Source organism: Pelodiscus sinensis, chromosome 10 (assembly GCF_049634645.1).
Source record: "Pelodiscus sinensis isolate JC-2024 chromosome 10, ASM4963464v1, whole genome shotgun sequence".
NCBI lineage: Eukaryota > Metazoa > Chordata > Testudines > Trionychidae > Pelodiscus > Pelodiscus sinensis.
Genome location: NC_134720.1, coordinates 51,719,017 through 51,746,558, shown reverse-complemented (window position 1 = coordinate 51,746,558; position 27,542 = coordinate 51,719,017). Strand labels below are relative to the sequence as shown.

Sequence of the window (27,542 nt, the reverse complement as noted above, 5' to 3'; positions counted from 1 at the left end):
TATTGACACACTGTTTACAATCTGTTTTGCACGAATCGGCAACAATGACAACCACGGCAAAGAATAAACCCACCACTTCAGAGTCCTGGAAAGGGAAGTTAAAAAAAAAGGACCAAAAGAAAACATAATCCTCCGAGTATTTTTCTTTTCAAGAGCAAGGATATTCCTCACATTGAAAACGCAACGCCAAAAAAAAATTATTTTTAATGGGGAAAACCCCCTCCCCCAAAGGTCTGCATGGGGGAAAAATAAGCTTCTTTCATCAACAGTAAATCCCATGTACGATCGTGAGAGCCACAGAGAGGTGGGTACAAAAAAGGCTGGACATATTTTGTTAAAGATTCCAAGGCGGCAGGATCCCGGGATCTTTTTAAAGGAGAAGCTTGCCAAAGCAGATGCAAAAATAACATTAAGCGAGTCTGTGTCTTGCCTCCTTCCTGACTCTGCCCTGAGATTTGATCTGCCTCCTCCTCCTCCTGCATTTTATTGAGGATTTTGTTTTGTTTCTCTCTCCTCCTGCGTTATGAAATCCTCTCTTTCCCCCCTCCCCCACCCCTCTCGCCTAGCTCCCTACATTTGAAAGGCTTTTTGGCTGGGGGGCTGAGGGGCTGTGGTGTGTTGCGAGGAGGCCGGTGGTGCTTGTGGGGCTTTCACGACCGAGAGCGGGGTGGCCTCAGCCCCGGATCTCTCTTATGTCACCGAATAGCAAATTAGTTCTCAGAATTCCAGGGGCCGAACTCTGCAACAGTGAAGCCGCCCCGACGTCACAGTAGGCAGGGGCCCACGTGACTCCAGACACTGGAGCCTACCACTGGCCGCGGGGGGAGCCTCTAGCCCCTGGCTGCAAGCCCCCCTCGTCGCGCCGCTGCTGGGTGGAGGTCCCGGCGGGGAACGCTGCGGAGGGTCGCGGCGGTCGTGGACAAGGGGCAGGCAGGGGGGATTCTGGAGGGGAGGGGAGCGAAGGAGGAAAGGTGCCCTGTGGCCTCCCCTGGGCTGGGCGCAGTGGTAGAGTCGGCCGCTCAAATTCCGAGAATTGAGCTCTGTTGATTCTTAGAACTGGGGTTCTTAGAAGTGGTGATGCAAGGAGTTTCTAGGAAAGCCCGGAGACCAGGTGATTGCTGCTGCTGCTGCCGCCGCCGCTGCTTCTATTGCCGCCGCCGCTGCTGCTGCTGATTTTTTTACCCTTTCATGCTGCCGGGGCTGGAGGTTGCCCAGTGGCCTTGGCTCCCAGGCGCCTCTCTGTGTCCCCGTGTTCGCCTCCCTCTCTCGCGTGGCAGGTGTCCGGAGAGGGGGCTGGCGGAGGGGCCGCGCGTGGCTTTATTTTGGGGGGGGAGGGAAGGGGTGCGTGTGTGTTGGGGGGGGGGGGGAGATAGGGCAGAGGCATGGCTGGCGGGGAGCGAGCCGGAATGCTCGCCTGAGGGTGACAGGCGGAGCACGCAGTCTGGGTTGCGACGCCCTGGCTGCACGTCGGGCTGTTTTTTCCCCCCCTCTGTGTTGTACCGAGCCGTGTGCGGTGTTGTTGCGCTTACTCTTCGCAGGCTCGCTCGGGGCCGCCTCCCCTCTCCCGGGCTGCGTCCCCCTCTAAGCCCGAGCGCGGAGGCTCCGCGTTGCTGCTTTGCTCGCTCGCCTCGGCGCAGGCTTCCCTCGCCTGGCGCTGCTCCACCGCCAGCCAGCCGCGCCGAGTCCGTGACCGGGAGCAGAGATTTGCAACAACAAATGCTCCGCGCAAACTCGGCCGCTTTGCCGTGGCCCCGCTGCCCGGCCCCCCCTGTGCTGGTTGAACACCCCCTTGGGCTTGTGGTTCGGTGCGGTTGTGCAAAGGCGATTTTGAATAGAGATGATTTTATTTTATTTTTGCATTGGGAACCTTTTAGCCGTCCCTGCTGGGGGATGAACCTGCCTTCCGCGGCTTTGCACCTGCAGCCGCCTGGCTGCGGGGCCGGGCAGCTCTCGGGGTGACGGCGATTATGTTGACAGGACAGTGTCCGAGGGGCGGCGAGCGAGAGATCGGGTTTTGGGGGAGAGAGGTGTTGCAGTAAATGTTGCGGTGTTTGGGGTTTTGCGTGACTTAAGGTTGTCCCCCAAAGGCTGGGTGGTTTCTGTGGATTTTGTTTGTTTGGTTTTTTTTTTTCCTCCACGTTGCAACATCTCCGAGAGGGGAAGCTGATGATCAGATGCACACGCACCAGGCAGGACTCCCTGACTAGACAGGCTGATTGCAACGCGCAGGGTGGGGGGGGGGGGGTTAAAATAGTCCGAATTTTATTTCCAGACTCTGATGGGGAGGCGTTGACACCGTAACTCGGTTGTGCTTGTATGTTGGGTCCCCCGCTTCCTAATCCAATGCACCTAGATGACTGCAAAAGGGCTAGCGAATTTGGCCACTTGTGGCTGGCCGGTTCTGCCAACCCAAGGAGCATGACTGGATATGCCTGGCGGGAGATTTTTTTCAGGGGGATCCAAAAGTAATTGTGCAAAGTGTCTGTCTGGTTCTTGGATCGACGCTTACTTATACCTGAACGGACAACGTCCATTATTCTGCTTTAAAAAAAAAAGAGTAGTGTGTGTGTGTTTCCTAGAATAACTGCCCTACCCTAGGTTGGATTTTTGCCCGGAGACAGGGAAATAAAAGCATTTTTGACCCAGACGTATGTGCTTTAAAGAGACTTTTAAAAAAAATCTGGCTACTGATTTACTCTAGAGCTGTAAAAGATTTGGATTATCACCAGCTGGGGGGGGGGGGGGGGGGAGGGGAAGAGTCCACCCACCCGGCGAAATAATTTCTGCCCTCCGCACTCGGACTAAAGGAAACCCGGGCGATCTCGAATGGCTTTGCAATTAGTTGAGGAGTGTCATTAAAGTCCCACCGCCCCTTGCTGTTGCGGAATGTAAACACAAACCGCGCATGGCTCCGGATTGCAATGCCAGGAGACGCGGGCTGCCCTCTTCCTGTAGACTTTTTTTTTTTTTTTAAATAAACAGTTTAAAATAAAACAGTAGCCAGGGACAGTGCCCTTTGTTTTCCTCCCCCTTGGCTACCCCAGCTCGAATTTGCAGCCCTGGCCTCTTTCCACACGCTATTCCTGGAGGTAGCAGCTCAGCTGAAAGAGGAGCAAGCGGGTTTGTTGAAAAGGGGAGGGGGGAGAGTTTGGAGGAGAAGCAGGAGACATCTCAAATCTTTGCAAAAGTGCGCGCATCCCCCCCCCCGCCCCCCTCCCCCCCGCCCCATGCAAGGTGCAAACTGGCCAACTTTGTGTGTGTGTAGTTGGGGGAGGGTGTTGGATTAAAGCGGGGGGAGGGGAGTTTAGAAATCTATAGCTCCCCCAGCCAGGCTGAACTGATGCCTGCTGACACATGGGATCTTGTCAAGGGGTTGCTGATGCTGTTTGACCGTTGAAAATGAGAGCAAAACCCCTTCTGCTTTCTGTAAGGACAAGCCGGAGGAGAAAGACAATCAAACTCCAGGGCCCTCAGAGGGGAGGTTTCGTTTTCCTCACACCTAACCTTGTTAATTTCTTTAAAGGATTATTATTTTGAACTGGCAGCAGTGCCTCCTTCACAGGAATGTGTCCAAGAAAATAGCTTCTGCTGGGGGAATGGAAGAGGGAGGGATGGAGAGGGAAAGGTGATCCGTACTGTCTCTCTGATTGTTTTTTAATTGAGAGTTCCAGTTAGTTTGTTGTGTAAATGACAGATGTGACTTGATGTCAAAATACTTTCCCCTCCCCCTCCCCCCCAAAAAAGGTGGGGGGAGGAGAAGAGTTTGTTGTGAAAACTTAGTGGTTTAAATTGTGGCGTGTGGAGTAGCAGCGACCTCTGTCGGTCGGAAAGGGAATCAATCGCTTTTTGGATGTGTGTGTGTGGGGGGGGGGTTAATGTTGTTGTTACAATATTATGAAATAGACTTGATTGCCCAGGAGGGAGGGGAGGGAAATAAAAAATAATCCTCCATTTTTGACAATTGGTGGCTTCTCTTCCATTGTTTGAATCTGACTCTTAAAGCATTCTGCCCAAGATCTGAGTGTGTTTATACACAAGGGGTTGGTCTGAAAAATCTAAAAAGCAAATATGGAAAAAAAAAAAAAGCCCACATCAGTGAGTGTTGCCACTGACTTCACTGCATGCAGGATCAGCAAGTAACTTGGTTTGGGAGTTCAGGAGATCTAGAATGGTGATCTCCAACCTCTAACTAGGGGCAAAATTCTCATGGGCTCCAGAAAAGGTTTTCCCTGACTCCAGGATTGGGCCCTTAGCCTGTCATCAGATCCATCTGGATTCTTGTCCTGAGGTTTTAAAACTTGAATAATTATTGCAATATTGTATTGAAGGTGAAGTGCTTTCAGAATAAATGCCAGCTTCCTTCCAGCAGGTCGGAAGGGCTTGTTTTACAGCTAAGAAACCCCTTCAGAACTATTTTGAGGCAAAACTTTTTTTCTCATGGAGCAAGACCTGCAGTCTGCATTACAACTGTCTGTGTTTTACAACCAGCAAACTATCATTTAGAGAAGCCCTCAAATGCTTCTTTTTGTCAAGTAATCGGTGATTAAAATATTGAAAGGCTGTGTAAGGATCTTGGAGAAGAATGGATTCTTTCATTGTTCCAGGAAGACCAGACTTCATGGCTAGGAAAGTTCTCAATACTTAGGGGCAAAATAGGCCAAAGATCCCTAGTGATGTGTTTCTATTCCAATTCCATCCTTCACCCTCCTGTTTTGACTGCCTGAGTCAATCAGAGAAGAAATGACATTTCACTGATTACTCTTTATTCTAAAGAGAAGAAACTCTGAATGAGAGATGATTATCAAAGAGAACTCCAAAAGCATGTATGATGCTTTTTTGTTGAATTTTGCTAGCATTCTCGGCTTGTCTAAATATTGAGGACTTTTAAGAGTTCTTTCTGAGTCTAAAATAAGCCCAGCAGAAACATTAAGTTTGGATGGAAACGCTCGTAAAAATAATAATGTTGTTCAGACGTGTTTTAAGAGGAACAGAATTACATTGACAAAATTATATGTTCTGCCTGGACAGGGGTGTCTTATTTTCTGAGGGAAAATTAAGATTTATACAACAAAGCTAAAGGGTGCCATCTAGTGGTTTCCTTGGAAATTCCTTTTGCTGGTTGCAGCTGATCTGTCAAGCTGGGAAAATCCAAAAACATGCTGAATACAGTACTTCCAAAAAACCTGCTACCTAGTCAAAAATTGGCAACGAAGAATATAGACACATGCCACAAACTAATTGACTAGTCCAACTGAAAACAAGCAAGTACCTATTAAAATGTTATTGATATCACTATCTAGAGCTCTTGTCTGGATATTTTCATGAAATCCCATCTAAAACATTTCCTATCTGTGGTGTTTATCTACTGTCCCTGAATCTTTGCCTAACATAGGTTGTCGTGTATCACAACATTATGTATTATTTTTTTTTTAAGATTTCAGTCACATCCCACATACCAGCAAATCTACTAGTTTATATGAAAGTCTTAAATATAGTATTTGTCAAGGTGTTTTCCAAACACCAGTGTAAATGCAGGTGGAAAAACTTAATTAAGGAGTTAATGCCAAGTTTTAAAAATCCTATTTCAAACAACTTTTTTTAATGTGTTGCTGGAGCTTTACATGAGAGAGAAAATAATTTAAATATGCAAGTTACTTGTTTATATTTCTCCTCTTGAACAAGGAAAAAACATTTTTAGCTCCCAGTGCTGCAATATTTGGCATGCAAACTCTGCCTCGGGGATGTTTATAGTTGGAGCTTTTAAAATAGTGGCTCCTATGTTTTGGAACATTTTGTTTAAAAACTAAATTTGGAGAAAATTTGACTTGACAAGAGTCCCTCCTTTTCAATCTTTCATTCTGGCTTGTAGTGAAGTCTGGGGATCTGTAATCAAGACCCGTCTTTTAAGAACTCCCATATTTTTGTACTGATTTAGTTTTAAACAATTCTTGAGTGACTAGTAAAACTACTGCAAAGCCTGTCACTTCCATGTTGGACAGTTTTATCTCAAAAGGTTTGGCGTTAGGGTGACCCCAAGCATCCAAATGTTAGTAAACTTTTTGAGACTCGACTTTTTTAGGCGGCCAATTTAGGCAATGCTGGGGTGTGTGTGCGTGTGCTTTTTTTTTTTTTTTTGTTTATTGCCCTGTGCACAAGATTTTTCTCCATTTCCATTTACAGCTGGAAACTGAAAGTTTAAGGTTTGTGTTGTGCCTTTCTGACCATTTCAAAACCTCAGTTGAAATTGATTTCCTAGAAGGGGAGGAATAGTGGTTGATGGTTGGCTTTCTCTCCGGTCTTTGTAATAGGCTAGTCTTTTCACCTCCAATTACAGTTATTACTAGTCAGTCAGACACAATGAAGACATGAATTGTACTTACCACAACACAGGGAGGTTCTGGATTAATGCACTACAGAATTGCTCACACGGGAGAGAGATTTCTCCCTGAGTCACAGCACTGGGTGTTCTGTAAGATAATTTACATGGCATCTTCCCAAAATACACTCTTATTTTAAACAAATGTAATGTGTGCTAGCGGCCACTAGAAGCAGCGGCGAGGGCTAAATTTACTTGCTGGGTCTGAGAGCTGCAGTACACCTGAGGATGTACCCACAGTCCAAAGTTGCAGTTATGGTAATGTATTCTTTTTAAGCTACTTTAAACAGTACATGATGATGCTTGAGATAAAGGCCCACCTTTCCCCTAGTGTCACTCCATTGACTTCAGTTGAAATAACCTCTCTGTATGCATGTTTAAAAATTAATGTGTAGACTTGATTCATGCGGATGCATTGGGGGGCAAAAAAGTTTGACTCCTCACTGCCCACGGATGCTTAGTGACTTTCCCGCTTCATTAATGCTGAGCAAGATCGTGGCATTATAAATAGGATTTTGAAAGGGTATTCCCTTCCTTTTTTTATTTTTAAATGAAGAAAACTGTAACGTGCAGCTGAGAAACTGGATTCAGAATTGCAACCCGTTTAAAATCTTCAAAGGAAGATATCCACGGTCTCTGTGGCCCCCTGCAGTGCCAGAGGGGATATGCAGTTTTCCTGGTTACAAATACTGATAACAAACCCATCCCTGTAATGTATTGCATTTCCTAGAAACATTTGTTTGCGGGCAGGAAATTGGACCAGAGTGAAAGAGTGCCCGGAATGCTTAATCGGTTGCTAGTGACTCAGTCCCTAGAAGGGACAAGGAGGGGGAGCAGTAGCCAAAGCCTCTGATTTCTGCTGACACAGGATTTGACTCTGGGAGATGTTTCTTTGGTTTGGTTATGATTAATTAATTAAAACACCTGTTGGCCAGGAGCGGCTACTAAATGAATGAAATCTGGCTCTCCCAGCTCAAGGACCTTGGCGTGCCCCTGGGCTGGAGCTGTTCTGTAATAAACGAAAGCTCCGGGCAGGAGAGCTTGCAGGAAGGCCTTGGTCCTAGAGATGGTTAAATAAGTAACCCGTGGAGAAAATTCTGTGGTTGGGCGCAGGGCGGCCGGGGGCTCCCCAGGAGCCGGTGTGCGCAGGGAGCTGGCTTCTAAACTGATTCCTGGTGTAGCGGGACCCTGTGTGTAACTGTGAATGTTAACGCCTGGGTTAACTGGCCAGGGTTGCAGTCCACATCCCTCCTCTATCCTAGGAGCAGCCTCTCCCCTCTGGGGGGAGGGGGGATCCTGCCCTCTGACTGGGCAGGTGCAAAGGGGAGGCTAAGCCCTGGGGTCCATGCAGCCCGAGGACCCAGCAAGCCCAGGGGCAGGGACTCCCTGGGACGCTGCCTATAACCATGCTACAAATATGGGGGGGGGGGCTCTTTAATAGCCCGTGGCGGAGCGCCCTCTAGCGGGCAGAAGCGGGGCAGCCCGGGGCTATCCCGGCTCGCTTGCTGCGGTCACCCGGCGCCCTGGGCGAACGGCTCCCCCCGTGCGCCCCGCATCTGGCTTGGCAGCAGGCGGGGAGCTGCGCACCCGGCCGCCTGAGCGGGAGAAGTCGCCGGCCCGGAGCGCTGCCCCGACTGAAGCGGGGCTGGAAAGGGGAGGCGAGCACCGACCTCCGGACCCACCCCCCTGGCCCAGCAGCGGAGCTCCAGCCCCGGGCTGGAAAGAGGAGCCGGACGCGGCGCGGCCCCTTGTGCGCTCCTGGGCCGGACACCACGCGGGGCTCCCCGCTTGTCGCCTTGCAAAAGGGCTGCAGCCTGGTCCGGGGGAGCCTGAGCGTGTGTGTGTGTGTGGGGGGGGGGGGGGTAGAGGGAAAGCCTGGGGCTGCAGCCTGGTCCTGGGGGGGGGGGGAGCTGCGGGCTGCAGCCTAAGCGGGGGGAGGGGGCGGGACAGCAGCTTGGTCCTGGGGGGGGGAGAGCTGGGGGCTGCAGCCTAAGCGGGGGGGGGGGCGGGACAGCAGCTTGGTCCTGGGGGGGGGGGACAGCAGCTTGGTCCTGGGGGGGGAGAGCTGGGGGCTGCAGCCTAAGCGGGGGGGGGGGCGGGACAGCAGCTTGGTCCTGGGGGGGGAGAGCTGGGGGCTGCAGCCTAAGCGGGGGGGGGGAGAGCTGGGGGCTGCAGCCTGGTCCTGGGGAGGGGGGGGGGTAGGGAGAAAGCCCGAGGCTGCAGCCGAGTCCGGGGGGAGGGGTAGAGGGAAAGCCCGGGGCTGCAGCCTGGTCCTGGGGGGGGGGGGGAGCTGGGGGCTGCAGCCTGGTCCTGGGGGGGAGCTGGGGGCTGCAGCCTGAGCGGGGGGGGGGCCGGGACTGCAGCCTGGTCCTGGGGGGGGAGCTGGGGGCTGCAGCCTGAGCGGGGGGGGGCCGGGACTGCAGCCTGGTCCTGGGGGGGGAGCTGGGGGCTGCAGCCTGAGCGGGGGGGGGCCGGGACTGCAGCCTGGTCCTGGAGAGAGGGGGGAGGGAAAGCCCGGGGCTGCAGCCGGGTCCGGGGGAGGGGGGGTGTAGAGGGAAAGCCCGGGGCTGCAGCCGAGTCCGGGGGGAGGGGTAGAGGGAAAGCCCGGGGCTGCAGCCGGGTCCGGGGGGGGGGGGTGTAGAGGGAAAGCCCGGGGCTGCAGCCTGGTCCTGGGGGGGGGGGGGGGTAGGGAGAAAGCCCGGGGCTGCAGCCGGGTCCGGGGGGGGGGGGTGTAGAGGGAAAGCCCGGGGCTGCAGCCGGGTCCGGGGGGGGGGGTGTAGAGGGAAAGCCCGGGGCTGCAGCCGGGTCCGGGGGGGGGGTGTAGAGGGAAAGCCCGGGGCTGCAGCCGGGTCCGGGGGGGGGGGGTGTAGAGGGAAAGCCCGGGGCTGCAGCCGGGTCCTGGGGAGAAGTGGAGGGAAAGCCCGGGGCTGCAGCCGGGTCCTGGGGAGAAGTGGAGGGAAAGCCCGGGGCTGCAGCCCGGCCGGGCTCGCCTTGCCCTGCGCTCGGCTCCCGGCCGGCTTCCTCGAACAGGGCTCGTGGGAGGCTGCGGGGAGCCGGCCGGCCCGTTCCCGGAATCGCCGCGCAGTGTCGTTCCCCGGCGCTCAGCTGCCAGGGGCTGCCGGGCCGCCCGTGTGAACGCCCCCAAGCACGGAGCGCGCCCGGCCCGGGCTGGGCCGCCCTGGCCAGGTACCGCACCACGGGCTGGGGGTGGCCTCTGGGACTTTTCCTCGCCCCTCCCTTCAGCCAGCAGGGATGACGGGGGCCCGGGAGGGGGGTTGGAAAGCGCCCCCCCAGAACAGGAGGCTCGGGGGGGGGGAAGGAGGGGGCAGTTACATATATTTCATATGGGAAATTCCCCCCCCCCCATCTATCAGCCATCAAATCTTTACAGTCTCCTTAGTGCTGCTCTCTTGAGATCAGGTGGATGCAGGGGGGGGGGGGCTCATTTGCATGTAGCTTGGTTAATATGGGGGTGTGTCTGGGGATGGGGGCAGCCCCCTCTTTCTCCATCCCAGCAGCAGGCTGAAGGCAGCACCTGTTGCAAAATGCAAGGAAATGGCCCTCTGTTGGCAAAAGCCACTGGACTGTCAGGTCTGTTGTCTGGAGCAGCCCATCCCAGGCCAGCTGTGGGGGTTTACAGAGGGCCCCCCCATAGAGAGTGAGTCTGGGTGGGTGCTGCCAATGTGGTGGGGGCCTGGGAGCCAGGGGCGACCCCTGTGAGTCCAGTAGCCGGTCGCCAGGCCTGGCGTTTACACTGGCACGGCTGAGCTCCGAATCCGGCCGGGTTGTATATCACTTACACGTTTCCCCTTTGTGGGGGAGCTTTGGGACCTGGCCAGTGGCTAGGACAATCTGTAAATCTCTTGGCTTTCTGGTGAATGCCGAAAAGAGGCTGGCACAGTGGGCTGTACAAAAAAGGTCACAGTCTGCCGCTTTGGGGAAATGAGTCACCCTGTGGGACCTTCACGTTCAGAAGAGCTTTGAAGAGTGCCTGACATGGATTTTGTCTTCGCATATTAACAATCACACCAATTCCTGCTCGTGCCCATAAATCTCTGGGTATGCATTTTAGTAGGCATGGGAAGGTTTATGGCTATAGCTGAAAAGCCAAATAACAGCAGTGATGCTCATCCCTCCCTTTTTAATGTAAAAGCCAACGCTGGGGGGAAAGTATTTGTCTTCATGCCGGTAAGAAGAAAACAAAAATTCTCTTGGCATGGAAAGGAAAGGACAGAAGAATTTCTAACTGCATTAACTCCCCAAAGCCAGCAGGTGGAGACAAAGATCATCCATCTTCCAAGCAGCTGGAGAGGGGACTAGTTCTGGGTTCTGTTTCTAGCTTTGCCACTGACTTGCTTTGTGGCCTCAATCAAGTTACTTAATCTTTCAGTGCCTCGGTTTCCCAGTCTCTAACAATTTTCAGTGTTTTATATTTCCAGAGTGCTTTGAAAGCTTCAGAGCAATGGTGACTATGAAGGAGAATAGTTCTTGACTCTCTACAGGTTTCTGGGGAGAATCAAGGAAGGGAGGGCAGAGTTTTGCTGCCCTGTGTAATGCAATGAGATAAGAAAGGACTGGAAATATTGGGGATTGGAGAGGCATCTCTGAAAGAAGTGGTGAGAGAATTCTTGTTTGACTCCTGTTCCCTCCTCAGCGACCTCAAGTCTCTCACTCACAGATACAAAACGCTGTTTGGCATACCCTCATGGTTTGGAGTAGAAGGTGTGGAATAGTCTATGATTAGATTCCCCAAGCCTGTGGTTGCAATAAGAACATACTGTCCTGGGAGAAACAAATTAACCTAAGTGTTCTTACCGTCTGCTCTTCGCCTGCTGATGTTACATCAAAACAACAAGCTTGCCCCCTACCCTAGCCAATTTACATTTCCGAACTAATTTGCTGTTTGTTTTCATGTGCTTGCTTTGTAGGTTTGAAAGAAGCGTTTGGGCTGTGAATTGAGGCATTGGGTATGTAAATTTAATTTCATGCTTTTAAAAATGTGTTTGAATGAAATGTTCCATTAAGCCCAGCCGGAATTTGTATTCAGGAGAGTGGCTGCACGGTACAAAATTACCCATTCATATCTCACCGCCGGCAGTGGAGCAGGGAGTGGAACTAATCCTGTCACTGAGGAATTTGGCATTTGAGATTCAATTGCCAGTGTGGAATTTAAGGTGCTGAATGGTAGCTTTTTGGGAAAGGCCTGAATCACCCCCCGCCCCTCGACCCCCCGCCATTTTTGATCAAAGCGGGAACGTGTATTTTGGAAAGATTCATACCAAGAACTGGCGAGGGAGGAGGAACAGAATTCTGGAACAACGTGAGCCTTCTAGAACTAAGAGTCCCAGGTCATCTAGATTCCAGGGAGATCTGGATGCTCTGTTCCTGATATAGCCACTGGACCGATCATCTTTAGAAGTGGCCACTGATTTTTGGATACCCAGTTTGAGATCCCTTGGGCTGGATTTTTAGACAAACTGGAGAAAGAACAACAAAAATGATGAAAGGTCTAGAAACATGACCTAGGAGGGAAGATTCAAAGAATGGGGTTTGTTTAGTTTGGGGGAAAAAAACCTGCAGGGGGGGGGGGACACAATAGTAGCTTTCAAGTACCTGTTACAAGGAGGAGGGAGAAAAATGCTTCTCCTTGACTTCTGAGGATACGACAAGAAGCAATGGGCTTAAACTGCAGCAAGGGAGGTTGAGGTTGGACATCAGGAAAAACTTCCTACCTGTCCGGGTGGTGAAACACTGGAATAAATTGCTTAGGGTTTATCTAACCCGATCCTAGTAATTTCCAGTAATGCAGATTGTGGGATCTGCATCACTGGAAATTACTAGGATTGGGTTAGATAAACATCTGTCCAGGATGATCTAGATGAGGGGTAATAAAACAGCAGTGATTCACCACTGTTAGCCCCTTGTGGGCTGTTGCCGTTATATTTACCTGCACCTCTGCAGGTACGGGCGATCGCAGGTCCCATTGGCTGGATGTGCAGGTAAATATGCATGTGGGGGGCCTGCCATGGGCCAGTATTTGCCCACTCCTGGTCTAGATGGTGCTTGGTCTTGCCATGAGTTCAGGGGACTGGACTTGACCTCTGGAGGGCCCTTCCAGTTCTAGGGTTCTATGGAGTGCTGAGTGTCTGTAGCTTTCTATGGGATCTTTCTGAGTAACTCTAAGTATCTGAGCTGAAGGACCAAGCATAAAGCATGTTGTCTAGTCATTGCAGAAGATGAGCGTGCGGGGTTTGCTCTGCCCTTCTTGGCTTAGCCACAGGGGAAGCAGGAGCAGGCCTGGGTAGAGGTGTGATGGGGAGATGGCTTAGCTGCCCACCTGGTCCCTGGGAAGGGGCTGTCGAGTTCACCCCCCAGCGAGGTGGATGGGGCTCCCACTGACCCCACCCCAGTTCTTGCCCCTTTGGGGACCATCATGCTCAGGCCTCCTGCAGATGGAGGCTGAAATGCGGTGGCACCCTCGATTGCTGTGTCTTCTCCAGCCGAGGGTTTGTGGCTGCCCTAACCAACCAACACTACGCGCTGGCGTCGCCTCTTGGCCCTGCTGTACGACCCTTTCTAAAGCTGCTTCATGACCTGTTTTTTTTTTTTCTTCCCCGTTTCCAGGCAGAGTCAAGATGGCCTCTCCGGCAGACAGCTGTATCCAGTTCACCCGCCACGCCAGCGATGTCCTGCTCAATCTCAACCGCCTGCGGAGCCGGGACATCCTCACCGACGTCGTCATCGTCGTGAACCGGGACCAGTTCAGAGCCCACAAAACAGTCCTCATGGCCTGCAGGTAACAAGGGGTTCGAGGGGTGTGTTCCGCGCCGTGCTGCCTTGCGTGGTATCCTCCCAGGCCGTGGGGAAGACAGCCTCTGGCGCCCAGTACTGCTCTCTGCCCCCATCTGTGGAGTCACTCATCTCCGGTAGCTCCACAGTCTACATCTCAGTGAATTGTAAAAGTGTAGTAGTGTTCTCCCATTGAACTTCTGACAGCAGGGGGTTGGGAGGGACCTCAGGGATCATCCAGGCTAATCCTCCTGCCAAGACGCACGATTTCTTGTGGCTGAACCACCCAAGACCGGTTGTTGTCCAGTTGACTTGGGAGAACCTCCCATGAAGGCACTTCCATGACTTCCCAAGCTGTTGCGTTGGCCGACTGTTCCTACCGTTAGATTAAATCTCCGGGAAAACTCACTCGACTCTGCTGTCGTTTGAACCCCTGGCCTCTTGTCCTGCCCTCTGTGGCAAGAGGGGAGCTCTTTCCTCCCCTCGTGTTTTATAGCAGCCTCTCACGTATTGGAAGACCTGAATCAAGTTGCTCCGCCCAATCTCCTCTTTTCCAGAACTTCTGCTCAGCATGTTCTCCCTTGACTGATCCGTTCCCTGTTGTACGCAGTCAATAAAGCACATGCCACTTTTATGGGGATCATGGCTGGGCCTTGTTTGATAAGGTGGCACCAACGCGAAGCAAATGGGAGGCGGTTGGCCTGGAAAAATGCCCAAAGTGCCCACAATTTGCATTCTGCATGAATGTCTTATCACAGTGCGAGAGCGGGGTGCCTTTGGCACCCGTGGGGTATGTCTAGACCATATTGTTTTTTCGAAAAAACATCACCTGCGTCCACACTGCAGTTGCGTTCTTTTGAAATTAAATTGAAAGAACGCAGGGGTTTTTCGACATTGGTAAACCTCAAACGACGAGGAAGAACGCCGTTTTCGAAAGAGCACTTTCGAAAAAAGGCGTGTGTGGACGCAGAACAGGGACACTTTTCGAAAGACGAGGCAATCGAAAAAAGCACAGGTGCCCTGGTGGCCATTTTGTGAATAGCAATCAGGGCTTGCTTGCGAGAGAGCGTCCGTGAAGTCTGGATACTCTCTTTCAAAAAAACAGATGGCTTTTTCGATCCGGTTTTGAGGTGTGAACGCTCTCTTTGAAAAGAAGCTTGAAGTCTAGACGTACCCATAGTGTTTCCCGGGGGGCTTCAGAGATCAATAAGCCACCGAGGGAGGCCACACAGGCACACAGGGAGGCGACACAGGGCTACACAGGGAGGCGAAAGAACTTCAGAGATGTAGACAAGGGAGTAAAGCCGTTTCAAGTGGGATGGCGGGGCGTTTGTGAGCAGTTGAGGTATGGATAAGGAGGCGGTTGTGGCCGGTAGGAGCAGCAGAGAAGACGTGGTGTAATTTTGGGGACCCAACGGAAGAATTTCATGCTAGGTCAGCGGCGACAGAAGTATGGGATGAGCGAGAGGATTTCCAGGGGGCAAATCTTTAGCTAAGGTCCGAGCCCCTAAGCTTTTCCACCCCAGGGCCTCCTTCCGAGCCATCTACCAATGAAGCAACATCAGAAGGGCGGCAGTCAAGAGTCCATGAGAACCCCTGTAATAAGTTCCCTCTTCTAAGTTTCCCTCTCTTCTTCCGAAATCTTGCAACGTTGGGTTCACTCTTCCCGCCCCTCCCTTCTTCCCTTTGCAGCGGCCTCTTCTACAGCATATTCACCGACCAGCTCAAGTGCAATCTGAACGTCATCAATCTGGACCCGGACATCAACCCCGAGGGGTTCTGCATCCTCTTGGACTTCATGTACACCTCCCGCCTCAACCTGAGGGAAAGCAACATCATGGCCGTCATGGCCACCGCGCTCTACCTGCAGATGGAGCACGTCGTGGATACTTGCCGAAGGTTTGTCAAGTCTAGGTGAGACACCCGTGGCTGAGTGGGAGAGCCTGGCTTTGGGGGTACGGGGGGACAGGGTGGACTTTGGCAACACCGCTGATGCCTCAGAGGCAGGGAGCGAGTTGTAACGCCCTCCCTTTTGTCTCCGTCGTTCCTGCAGCGAAGCCGAGATGGTCTCCGCGGTGAAGACGCCCAGGGAAGAGTTCTTGACGGGCCGGATGCTGGGTCATCCGGAGGTGATGGCTTACAGGAGCAGGGACATGTCTGAGAACAACATGCCTCTCCGAAACATGTCTCTCTGCGATGGGCGGGCCTTTGCCTCCAGCTTGTACAGTGGTCTGTCTGGACCGCCCCTTTCCTACCCGGGATACAGCCCCATTCCAGTCAATGGTTTCCTCTTAGATGATGAACTGAGGGAGGCGAGGATGCCCCTGCCGGAGATCTCGAGGGCCAACCCTTTCCCAAAGGAGAGAGTGCTGCCGTGTGATGGCTCCAGGACCATCCCTACTGACTACAGCAGAGTCGTCACCGACGTTTCAGCCACGTGCCACGCTACCGTCTATTCTCCGAAAGAGGCAGCTGCCGAGGAGGCCAGAGGCGACATGCCCTACAGCGTCACCACTGGCCCTAAGCCTGTCGCACCGTCGGCCCGAAACAACCCCTATTTCCCCTGTGACAAAGCGGCCAAAGAAGAAGAGCGCACCTCTTCCGAAGACGAGATAAGCCAACACTTCGACTCAACCAACACCTCCATGAACCGCAAGGGGCTCGTCAGCCCGCAGAGCCCGCAGAAGTCGGACTGCCAACCCAACTCGCCGACCGAGTCCAGCAGCAGCAAGAACGCCCGCATTGGTCAAGGCTCCGGCTCGCTGGGCACCAAGAGCCCTACCGACCCCAAAGCCTGCAACTGGAAGAAGTACAAGTTCATCGTCCTCAACAACCTCAACCAGAGCACCAAGCAGGACGGTGGCGAACAGAACGAGGCCGGGACTCTCTCACCTCGCTCCTACATGTCTGTGTCGTCTTGTCAGCAGTCCATGGAAGCTGAGAACCTAGAGGTCCAGTCCCCGGCCAAGCTGAGCATCAATGGGGAAGACTCGACAATCCCACAAGCCAGCAGACTCAACAACATTGTGAACAGGTAAGGAAAACTCCCGTGCGGAGGTGGGACTCCGGGCAGGGCTGCTGGGTTTTATTATGGCTTTGGGTAAATCATTGAATCATGGAACGTTAGAACTGGAAGGGACCTCGCGAGGTCATCGAGTCCAGTCCCCTACCCTCACGGCAGGACCAAGCGCCATCTAGACCATCTCTGATAGACATCTGTGTAACCTGCTCTTAAGTATCTCCAGTGATGGAGGTTCCACAACCTCCCTGGGCAATTTATTCCAGTGTGTCACCACCAGGACAGGTAGGAAGTTTTTCCTAACGTCCAACCTCAACCTCCCTTGCTGCAATTGAAGCCTATTGCTTCTTGTCCTGTCCTCAGAGGCCAAGGAGAACAATTTTTCTCCCTCCTCCTTGTAACACTCTTTTAGGGTGCATCTACACAGCAGGGCATAACTCAAAATAAGCTACGCAAATTGAGCTGCGTCAGTTGCATAGCTTATTTTGAAATTGGGAGCATCTACAATAGAGCGCTCTTCCTCCGACTTCTCTTCCTCCTCGTACAATGAGGGCTACAGGAGTCGGGGTAAGAAGTCCTCCAGCTTGACAGTATTTTGACATTATTTCAAAATAACTGCCGGCCGTGTAGACACGGAGTAAGTTATTTCGCAGTGTTGCTGTGTAAACGCACCCTTAGATACTTGAAGGCTGCTGTCATGTCCCTTCTCAGTCTTCTCTTTTCTAAACGAAACAAGCCCAATTCTTTCAATCTTCCCTCCTAGCTCATGGTTTCTAGACCTTTCATCATTTTTGTTGCTCTTCTCTGGACCCTCTCCAATTTCTCCACATCCTTCCTGAAATACCCAACTTTGGGTAACCGGCCTCATGCCTCAGCTCCTTGGCAGATGTAAATCAGGGAGTTCAGGGCAGCGAGGGGTGGGAACTTTTTTTGGGTCGGGGGCTGCTGACGCATTTGCAAAGCAAAATGAAGACCCCACATTCCCTTCGCACTCCAGAGCCTGGGGGAATGAGGCGTGTAGATTTTGTGGGCTCCCCTATGCTCTGGGGTGGGGCCAGAAATGAGGAGGTCCGAGTGTGGATAACGGGCTGCTGGGAAGCAGGCTTGGAGTGTGGGGTCGGAGGGAGGGGTTAGGTGGCAGAAGTGGCATGGGAGTGTGGGGTCTGGGTGAGAGGGGGGCCGCAGAGCTGGAGTGTCAGCTCCCCAGTGCTGGGGGAGGAGCCCTGCACCTCAGGGAGCCAGATCCAGGCAAGCCGGGGGCTGGATCCAGCCCCTCGGCTGTAGGACCCCCACCCCTAATCTAGCCAGTAATGTACATTTCCCAAATGTGTAACCACACCCAGTTAAGCTGATGGTCACATTAAGGATGGGGAGTCAAGTTCCCTGGCTCACTCCTTGGCCGAGGACACTTCACTGATGCCTGGTGCCTCAGTTTCCCTCCCGAAGAGGTACATTTATAAAGTGTGCTGCGGTCCGTCCTTGGGGGGTGGGCACTGTAAAAGAATGGAGCGTGATTGGTGCATGCTCAGTGGGGCCCCGACCCCAGCCAGCGCTTCTCTAAGTGTCTGCTTGGTAATCGTATCGCTCGTGCCGGGGCTGCCGGAGGCGCCGGGGCATTGTCACATTGGACGTTGCTCTTCTCCCACAGATCCCTGGACGGGTCCCCTCGGAGCAGCGAGGGGCAGTCCCCTCTGTACCTGCATTCCTCCAAGTGCAGCTCCTGCAGTCCCCAGTCCCCCCAGCATTCTGAGATGTGCCTTCACACCCCCAGCTCGGGCTTCGGAGAGGAAATGGGCGAGACCCACTCGGAATACTCCGACTCCAGCTGCGGTAAGTCCAGCCTCCGTCCTCCCTCGCTTGGCCTTCCGGCTGGCCGACAGGGGGCGCCCTGGCTCTTGTGGGATGGCCCTGCCCCCACAATGCCCCATCTCAGCACCCCAGGACTCTGGGCACATTTGGGTCTGCATCTGGGCTAGCAGGCTGGGCCGGTCTGTACAACGGGCTGTTCCTAAATCCTGAATCGGAACTGCAGCGGCTCAAGCCACCTCTTTTCCAAGTGGATCTCAATGTGCTCGCCAACCTCTCTGCGAACCGGATGAACACAGCCAGCCTGGGAGTGGGTTTTGGCCTCTAAAGAAGCACAGGCCCTGCGGGTGATGCTAAGTACACTCAACCAGCCCAGCAGTTTAGGACAGGAAGTGAAGAACGCCACTCCCGCTCAGCATTGCCGCGGGGAGGGGAAGGAAGCCGGGCGAGCCCGAATGAAATAATCCACACTCGGACATGGCCACATTACCTGCCTCGCTTATCAACCCAGGAACGGTCTCTAGGGTACGTCTGCACAGCAGCGTTACTTGGGAATAACTGATGTGATTCCGAAATCACACACTGCGCGCCTACACGACAGGCCTTTATTTCGAAATCATGTCGAGCTGGAGGACTTCTGACTCCGACTCCTGTAACCCTCATTTCACGAGGAGTGAGGGAAGCCGGAGGAGGCGTGTTCTTCCTTCCACGTCCTGCTGTGTAGACTGCGCCAAAAGCTGAATGAAGTGATTTCGACGTCAGCGACGCAATTGACGCCGATCAAGTTGCGTAGCATAATTCGACTTTAGCCCTGCTGTGCAGAGGTACCCTGGGAGCAGTTTGTGGATAAAGAGGCTTACAAATCTTGACAAACTCGGGCACAGAAATCCATTTGCCTCCCTCCCCCGCATGATGGGGAAAAAAAGGAAGATTTTTATCTGCTGCTCAAAACCCAAATTCCCCTCCAGAGCAGGGCTCGGAATTCACACACAGTGACCCCCTCATTAAGCAACCTTTCCATCGTCTTCTTCTTCCTATTTTCACACGTACAGAATGGGAAGTGACTGTCTAGGAAGGAGCCCTGCAGAAAGGGATCTAAGGGCCATAGTGGACCACAAGCTAACTGTGAGTCAGCAGTGTGACACTGTTGCAAAAAAAGCCAGCGTGATTCTGGGCTGCATTCACAGACGTGTTGTGAACAAGACACGAGAAGTCGTTCTTCCACTCTGCTCTGCGCAGTTTAGGCCTCAGTTGGAGGATTGTGGCCAGTTCTGGGCTCCACATTTCAAGAAAGATGTAGAGAAACTGGAGAGGGTCCAGAGAAGAGCAACAAAAAATGATGAAAAGTCTAGAAAACATGAGCTAGGAGGGAAGACTGAAAGAATTGGGCTTGTTTAGTTTGGAAAAGAGAAGACTGAGAGGGGGACATGAGAGCAGTTTGCAAGTATCTAAAAGGTTGTTGAAAAGAGGAGGGAGAAAAATTGTTTTCCTTGGCCTCGGAGGATAGGACAAGGAGCAATGGGCTTAAACTGCAGCAAGGGAGGTTGAGGTTGGACAATAGGAAAAACTTCCTACGTGTCAGGGTGGCTAAGCACCGGAATAAATTGCCTAGGGAGGTTGTAGACTCACCGTCACTGGAGATCTTGAAGAGCAGGTTGGATAGTCATCTATCAGAGATGATCTAGACGGTGCTTGGTCCTGCTGGGAGGGCAGGGGACTGGACTCGATGACCTCGCGAGGGTCCTTTCAGTTCTAGTGTTCTAGGATTCTGGTTACGAAGATGCAGCCTCCGGTCGGTCGGTTTGTTAGCTAGCCCCGGGGGGAAAGGCGGTTGCTGTGTATGTGTGAGGAGAAGGAGACTCATGCTGTTCATTTCATGCTCCCAGCCGGCTTCCCCCAACTCCATCAGCCCCTCGTGAGCAAGACGCTTGGTGAGACGCGTTGGCTCCCCTCCCCTCCTGGCCCTGGTCCACGAGGAGAGGGCTGCTGCACGTGCTGGCCTCATTGCTGACCCCAGCCTCTCTCTCTGCCCCGACAGAAAACGGAGCCTTCTTCTGCAACGAGTGCGACTGCAGGTTCTCGGAGGAGGCTTCTCTCAAGAGGCACTCCCTGCAGGTGCACAGCGATAAGCCCTACAAGTGCGACCGCTGCCAGGCCTCCTTCCGCTACAAGGGGAACCTAGCCAGCCACAAAACCGTTCACACAGGTACAGCCCGGCGCCCCGGTGCCAGCCCAGGGGCCCGTGTCGAGGCAGGTCCCGAAAGGCACATGAGTTCCAGAGTAGCAGATCAGGGGACTGCTCCATTAGGCCTATATGCAAGGCAGAATCCATATCCTGCCCTTGAGTCGCTGTCCATGTCTAGACTGCGGAGAGGATCGATGCTGCAGCATTTGATTTAGCGGGTCTAGTAAAGACCCGCTAAATCAAACACTGAGAGCACCCCCTTTGGTGCTGGAATTCCTCCTCCTCAGGAGAAGTAAGGGAAGTTGACAGGAGCTTTTTTTTTTCCCATCCACCTCCCACTGTGAGGATGCTGCCAAAGCCAGGCTTACGGTACGCTGTCTCCAGTTACATTTTTTACAGAGCTGGAATTGCGTACCTTACACCGACTTTCGGCTGTAGTGAAGACCTGGTCTGAGTATGCAGGGAGGGGCAAAGCACCCGCCAGCCCCTGATAAGGGATGGTTGTACCCTGGGAGCCCAAACTCCTGGGTCACCTTTGGAAATGGCTTAACCCCTTTGTGCTTCCGCTTTACACAAGGAAATATTTGTTTTCCTCCCTAGGGGGGAATATCTTGCAAAGTACTTTGGGATCCTTGGCCCCAAGGTGTTCTCAAACTGCCTAGCATAAAAGTCTGGTGGGTTTTCCTTTAGAAAATCCAGCGCCATCTAACCTGGCAAAATCCCTCGTGATCATGAACTAATGACGTGGTCTGAGCCAGCCCAGTGAAAGATGAGAAAGGGAAGAGATCAAGGTCTAGGGGGTGGGAGGTGGGTGAGTGTTGGCTTGTTTCGGTTAATGCTCAGAACACCAACACCCAGCTAACGTGTCGGAGAAAAGAAGTTTCGGTTAAAGACGCAGCTTCCCTCCCTGTCCAGTTGGGCTGGATTGTCCATTCCAATGCACGTGCCCACTTTACCTGTGTAAATAGTCCCCATTGACCTGAAAGGGACCAGACAGACACACAGAATTAAACACCTTCAGGATCAGAGCCCTACAATGACAGAGCTCTCAGGGCACAACCCTGGGAAAAATTAACACCCCTCCCCTCTCCGAACCGTTCAGCCCATCCGCATCCACCCCACGGATGCACAAAGGGCAAAGAGCCGATGAAGATGGTCTTCATGTCGGTGGCTGGTGGGAATAATGGAGGCGGATTAATCTGGCATGCCGTGGCTGCTGTCCCCTGACTCCGTGGCTATGCGCCATCCTCTGTCTCGCAGCCTTGCTCACTTTGCCAAAGGCCTGACCGGCTGTTGGCCCAAACGTATCGAAAGCCATTCGGAGACGGACAGAGCCAGGCGGGTCTCTGCTTGCCGTCTGCCCCCCCCCCAGCTGCAGTATCGCGTTGGAGGATACGGCTTGTCGCTGGACTAGGATGGGCCGGATCGTTAATCTTATCTGGCAAAGCAGACCAACTTGCCCTGTGGCCTTGATTTGTTTTCTCTGGCCTCCGGTGAAACTGACGTAGGACTGGACTAAGACGACTGTGAACCCCCTTGGAATCTCCCCCGCCTCCCATCACGTACACAGCAAGGGAATTCCCAGCTAGGGGGAGCAAAGCAGAGCAGAGGCGTTGGAAGGTGGCAGAGAATCTGTCCTGGGCTTTGTTGGGCCAGTGCTTGCAGGGCGTTCCTCGGTTGCTGCTCTCCTGTGGACTGGGGAGCGATGCCGGGCCGGTAGCGGGAGCTTTGGGGCACTGTGCGCTAACCCAGCGTGTCTCTGTTCTGGGCAGGCGAGAAGCCGTATCGGTGCACTATCTGCGGCGCGCAGTTCAACCGGCCGGCCAACCTGAAGACCCACACACGCATCCACTCGGGAGAGAAGCCCTACAAGTGCGAGACCTGCGGAGCCAGATTTGTCCAGGTGGGTCCCTGCGCTGCGGCTCCCCTGAAGAGCAGCCCGTAGCCTGGGCTCCGCACCACGCCTGTGATGCGGAAAAGGCCCCGAAGGGGGCGCTGTTCCCGGCTCCGGGCCTGGTGAAAATGATCCCGCCCTGTTGCAGAGCAAATACAAGCCGGGGGAAATTTGGGGGGGCGGGGCAGGGAGCACATGCACCCCACGCCGTGCATGGGAGGGGCAAAGGGCCGTCTGGCGGGGCCAGAGGCTCTGAGCAGCTCAGGGCTTGGCACTCGCACCAGGCGGCCAAGCCCGCCCCCAGACACACACACACTCAGGAGAAGCCAAGGCATGTGGCCTCCGCTCGCTTTGCTCCTCCAGCTGTGTTGCTCGGGGGGGCGGGGAGCAGGACCCCCCCCACTACTGACACGAGCCCCCTCAGCCCCGCTAGTCCCCTGGGCCTTCTCGGTTGGGGGAAGGGGCAATGCAGGGGCAGAGCAAGAGTGGGGAACAGGGCTGTTAAATATCGGTTAATTGACTAGTCGAGTAATCTCATGAATTCTTATTGGTTACTCAACTATTCTATAGCCCCTGGGGGTGGAGCTGGCAGCAGCACAGGGTGCTAGGCGGAGCTGGTCCGTGAGGGGAGCCAGTTTTAAAAACCTGCTCCTCTTGTGGGCCGCTTGCTCGTTGCCCGGTGGGCTGTCTCTGATAAAGGGGCAGCAGCGCGGGGGGGCAGCAGCCCGTGTCTGGGGGGCGGGTCTGAGTTCCCCTGCCTGCGCGCCCGGCTCCTAATACGCTTTAAATGCAGAGCCGCAGCGGGGGTAGGTCCCGGACCTGGGACGAGTCAGAACTGAGCCGGGTCTCCAGGCCAGCCTGCAAAGAAATGTCCTGGTTGCGGGGGGAGAGAAACGTGTGTCGTCTGTAGCATTAACTTTTGCGGATCCGTTAATCGACTCCACTGTTACATCCCTAGTGGGGAATCGGAAGGGGGGCGGAGCAAGGGCAGGAAGAGGCGGGCCCTGGGACAGAGGAGGGGTTGGAGGCTGGGGGGGCGGGGTCACGTGGCTGGTGTCCTCCTGTGTCCCCTCTCACCTGTCGCCCCTGAATACAGACCCCCTTGAATTTTGCCCCTGGTAGATCAATGAAAGTAGGCCGTTGGCTTCTCAATGAAACCCGTTTCTCCGGGTGCTGCCAGCCGTTCGGGTGCTCGGCGGGTTTTACCGCGAACGTTCACTCGCTGTTGTCCATGGCGTCTCCCCTAGGACTCTGTACTGAAGGGAGAGTAATGATCGCTTGCGTAAGAAGGGCCAGACTCTGGCCACGTCCTCTGGTCACGAAGATGGTGGCTCCTTGTAGGGAAGCTGTTTTATTAGGTGAAGCCATCCATTGGGCTTGGAAAAGGCTGCTGTAGCGAACAGTCCGTCCACGCCGGTGTCTCTCCTCTCATGGCCAGGGCCAGGGCGGAGGATTTCTTCCTGATCCCCGCTGTGGCCTAGCTGGTACCCTGAAGCCTGTGGATTGATAGGAGGAACGTGGTCTGAATGAAAAGAGCGGGTGGCGGGCGTGCCTAGGGGGACCCTCTTGTGACGCTGTCTCTTCTGCGGCAGGTGGCCCACCTCCGAGCTCACGTGCTAATCCACACTGGCGAAAAGCCCTACCCCTGTGAAATCTGTGGCACGCGCTTCCGGCACCTGCAGACGCTGAAAAGTCACCTTCGAATCCACACAGGAGAGAAGCCGTACCACGTAAGTGATGTCTCATCATTCTCGGGGCTGGCGACCACGGCCACGTGCCACGGTGTGTCTTTAGTCACAGCTTCCTCCCAGATCCTGCACCCCCAATAGTACCCCGGTCTCCTCCCCGGAGCTCCCTCCTGTACCCCAACTCCATCCCAGACCCCGCGCCCCCTCCAATAATAGCCTAGAAAAGTGCAGCCCTTGACCACTTACCAAAATCTTTGGAATAGTCTCCCTTCGAAAATTATTGCCCACCCGTGGACTGGGGCCGGGAGTGGCCCCAAACCACAAAGCATCATAAGAACGGCCGTACTGCGTCAGACCAAAGGTCCTTCTAGCCCAGTATCCTGTCTACCGACAGTGGCCAGCACCAGGTGCCCCAGAGAGGGTGGACCGAAGACACGATCAAGCGATTTGTCTTCTGCCATCCCTCTCCAGCCTCTGACAAACAGAGGCCAGGGACACCATTATATCCCCCTGGCTAATAGCCTTTTATGGACCTAACCTCCATGAAATTATCTAGCTTCTCTTTAAACTCTATTATAGTCCTAGCCTTCACAGCCTCCTCTGGCAAGGAGTTCCACAGGTTGACTATGCGCTGTGTGAAGAAGAACTTTCTTTTATTAGTTTTAAACCTTCTACCCATTAATTTCATTTGGTGTCCTCTAGTTCTTCTATTTAGGGAACTAATACAGAACTTTTCTTTATCCACCCTCTCCACACCACTCATGATTTTATAGACCTCGATCATATCCCCCCTCAGTCTCCTCTTTTCTAAACTGAAAAGTCCCAGTCTCTTTAACCTCTCCTCATATGGGACCCGTTCCAAACCCCTAATCAATTTAGTTGCCCCTTCCCATGTGTTGTCTTGGGAGCCCCCAGCCGGCCCAAAGGGAGATTGTGCTGTGGAGCCTCTGTGGCAGTATCAGCAGGTAGGAATAGTTAGGATGGAGGGGGACAGGAAAACCACTTGGACTCTTACAGGAGGTGGAGCTGTGCTTTAAAGCAAGTGAATGTGGACCCCCAGCTTTGCTACTGACTTACTGCGTGGCCTCTGGCAGGTCACTTACACCTCTCACATGCTGTTTTTCTCCCCTGAAGAAAGGGAGTGTCCAGGATACTGGGAGTCCTGTGCAGTAATTAATTAGGACAATCCTGCGCATCACCCAACAAAGGGTGCTCTGGGACAGGCCAAGTGCTGTGTAAAGTGACAGCGATATTTTTCAATTGTGGCAGAAGGGTAGGCTGTTGGTTCAGGTGCTGGCCTGGGCCACACGAGGCCGGTGGTCAGCTCCTGACTCCGCCACTGACGCCTCGTGCAGCTTTGGGCAAGTTCACCTCTCTGTGCCTCAGTTTCCCATCTGTAAAATACACTCCCACGCCGTGTTGGGAGGCCCCATTAATGAATGATTGTGACGTGACCCCGACAGCGCAGTGACGGGAGGTGGAGGGTCATGTGTATGTAGCCAGAAGACAGCTGGCTCTGTGGAGTTTTGAGCTAACCCCACCCCCACCATCCTTTCTGTTTCAGTGCGAGAAGTGCAACCTGCATTTCCGTCACAAAAGCCAGCTGCGGCTCCACCTCCGACAGAAACACGGCGCCATCACGAACACCAAGGTGCAGTACCGCGTCTCCACGGCGGAGCTGCCCCCAGAGCTGCCCAAGGCGTGCTGAAAGCCTGCTGGATTTCTCCAGGGGAGGGGTGCGTGTGCGTGTGCGTGTGTGTGCGTGTGCGTGCGTGTGGAGGGGAGAAGATATCCAAAGGATACTTGTAACACTTTAAAACTTTCATCACACGATGGAGTGCCTCTAAGCCCATAGAGCAGATAGGTGGGAAAAAATATTAAAAAATACACGGGTTTTATTTTTATTTTTCCCAGGTATGTGAAACTAAAAGAACTTATTGAGATTTAAATATGTATAGAAACGTCTGTGCAGTGGAGCGTTGATAAACTCTGGAGTTTAACCTTCACAGTCTGAAGATGAGGAATGTAATGTTAATATACGGGAACAGTTGGGTTTATCGTTGTTGGGTTTTTTGGGTTTTTTTGCTTTCTTTTTGTATGCAAAATGTGTGCTCTTTTAAAGAGAAGAAAAGAATTGTGTGTACTATTGAAGAGAGGGCTTTAACTTTTTTAACCAAAGGTGAAGGAATCTATGGCAGAGTTGTAAATATATATATATATAAATATAAATATATATATATAAAATAAATATATATAGACCTTAAAGATATATTAAAAATATATAAAATGCATTAAAGGCTTGAGTTAGCATCTGCAGGCAGATGCTGATTGGAGACTCTTTAGTGTGATAGAGCACTTACCAAGATATTTTGAAGTATTGCATCTGTATAAGTAAGAAAATATTTTGTCTAAATGCATCAGTGTATTTGTATTTTTTTGCAAGTGAAGGTTTACAATTTACAAAAAAAAGTGTGTATTAAACCAACCAAGCTGCAGAAGGAATTTAAGATAATAATAAAGTGTAATTTTTTGTTTTGTTTTCAGTCTGTATATATGTAAAATGTGTTTCGCACGGTGCCTTTCTTTTCAATGGACGTTTTCAATGTATGAACTATATGAGCCCAGTTTCCTTTTTAAGGTACAGCCTGATGTTGCAAAGAGTCCTCTGGCAGAACTGTTTATTGGGAAATATTTTGTTTTTTGGGTCTTTTTATTTTCGGTCTTATTTTACATGCTTGTGTTATGAACAGTCTCGGGAGACAGGGTTTGGGCTGTGTCTAAACTGCATTAATGCGTTCTGTAAAGTATAGCTGTACAAATACAAGAATAAAACGATGAAAAGTAAACTACAAAGGAGCGAGGGGTATTTTCTTCTGTTTGTCCTAAAATGGCTTGATCTACAGTTCTATCCCTTGGAAGGCTCCAGACTTAGTTCCAGAGGTCTTGTTTACACAAGAGCAGAAGGTCAACCCAACGCCAGCTATGTTAATTATGTCGCTGTAGTGACGTATCTTAAATAGCCATCCACACAGGGTGAGGCCTCCCATCTGCTTCCCTTGCTCCTCATGAGGAACAGGAGTATCGGTGCCGAGGGGGAGGGAGGAGGCTCTGAGTTCGATTTAGAGGGTCTTCACTAGACTGGCTAAATCAAACTCCAGAAGATCAACCACAGCATCATCGATTGTCCACATAACATAGACATGGCCTACGGGTCTGACCCAAAACGCACTGAAGTCAGTGGGAAAGATGCCCTATGTCCTTTTGCGATGTGGCCTCATCTCAGCAAAGCGCGCATTCATGTGGTTCCTTCAAGAGCCTATGCTGTTTGCATACATGAAGCATGATCTCAAGCACTTTGCTAGATCATGACCAACGAGTTGCCTGCCTTGACTCCACTGGGTCTTTTGTGACTGCTGAATGCCTTTTACAAATCAGGCCCCTGTTTTAATGGGCCTAGGCATGAAGCCAGCACTGTCCAAACGTGCCCTTCCTCTCCCGTATTCTTGCTGACGAGCTACAAGTGTGTAATCTCGAACTCAGAGGCGCAGCCCCTGAAGACGTGGTCTGGCCACGTCAATCCACTCGTGAATCTCCATCCCTCTCACCTGAAGGACCCACCTTCTTTCCGTCCCATCTACTTAACACCCCGGTGACCACCCCATCCACTCTTTGGCCGGCAAAGTCTGACCGCCGAGGAGTTTTCGGAGCCCTCCCGGGACTGCCAACAAACTGTTCACGGAACACCGTTTCCGAACCTCGGTGCGGCTTTGTGGCCCAGGCGGGCA

The 27,542-nt window shown here is 52.9% G+C and overlaps 1 protein-coding gene across 6 annotated transcripts; it reads left to right on the top strand.

The window, feature by feature from the left end:
* The first annotated feature begins 991 nt into the window (after positions 1-991).
* On the top strand, positions 992-26,610 carry BCL6 (BCL6 transcription repressor). Of its 6 annotated transcripts, XM_075938228.1 has the most exons (11): positions 2,199-6,200; positions 6,537-6,634; positions 11,305-11,343; positions 13,001-13,172; positions 14,858-15,079; positions 15,219-16,199; positions 17,833-18,014; positions 20,029-20,196; positions 21,948-22,078; positions 23,662-23,799; positions 25,322-26,610. In XM_075938228.1, exons 4-11 carry the CDS (start codon positions 13,012-13,014, stop codon positions 25,463-25,465), a joined length of 2,127 nt encoding a protein of 708 aa, XP_075794343.1. In that variant the 5' UTR covers positions 2,199-6,200; positions 6,537-6,634; positions 11,305-11,343; positions 13,001-13,011; the 3' UTR covers positions 25,466-26,610. The 6 variants fall into 6 exon arrangements, with proteins under 6 accessions (XP_075794342.1, XP_075794343.1, XP_075794347.1 ...); XM_075938227.1 differs by lacking the exons at positions 2,199-6,200; positions 6,537-6,634 and adding an exon at positions 992-1,111; XM_075938232.1 differs by having other exon boundaries at positions 2,199-6,634; positions 14,858-15,064.
* Positions 26,611-27,542: the final 932 nt, after the last annotated feature.

Bases quoted from the DNA above. Each gene is read 5' to 3' on its own strand.
- BCL6 (XM_075938227.1), top strand. From the start codon at position 13,012: ATGGCCTCTCCGGCAGACAGCTGTATCCAGTTCACCCGCCACGCCAGC. The intron at 13,173-14,857 runs GTAACAAGGGGT...TTCCCTTTGCAG, and splicing joins ACAGTCCTCATGGCCTGCAG to CGGCCTCTTCTACAGCATAT. The intron at 22,079-23,661 runs GTGGGTCCCTGC...CTTCTGCGGCAG, and splicing joins GCGGAGCCAGATTTGTCCAG to GTGGCCCACCTCCGAGCTCA.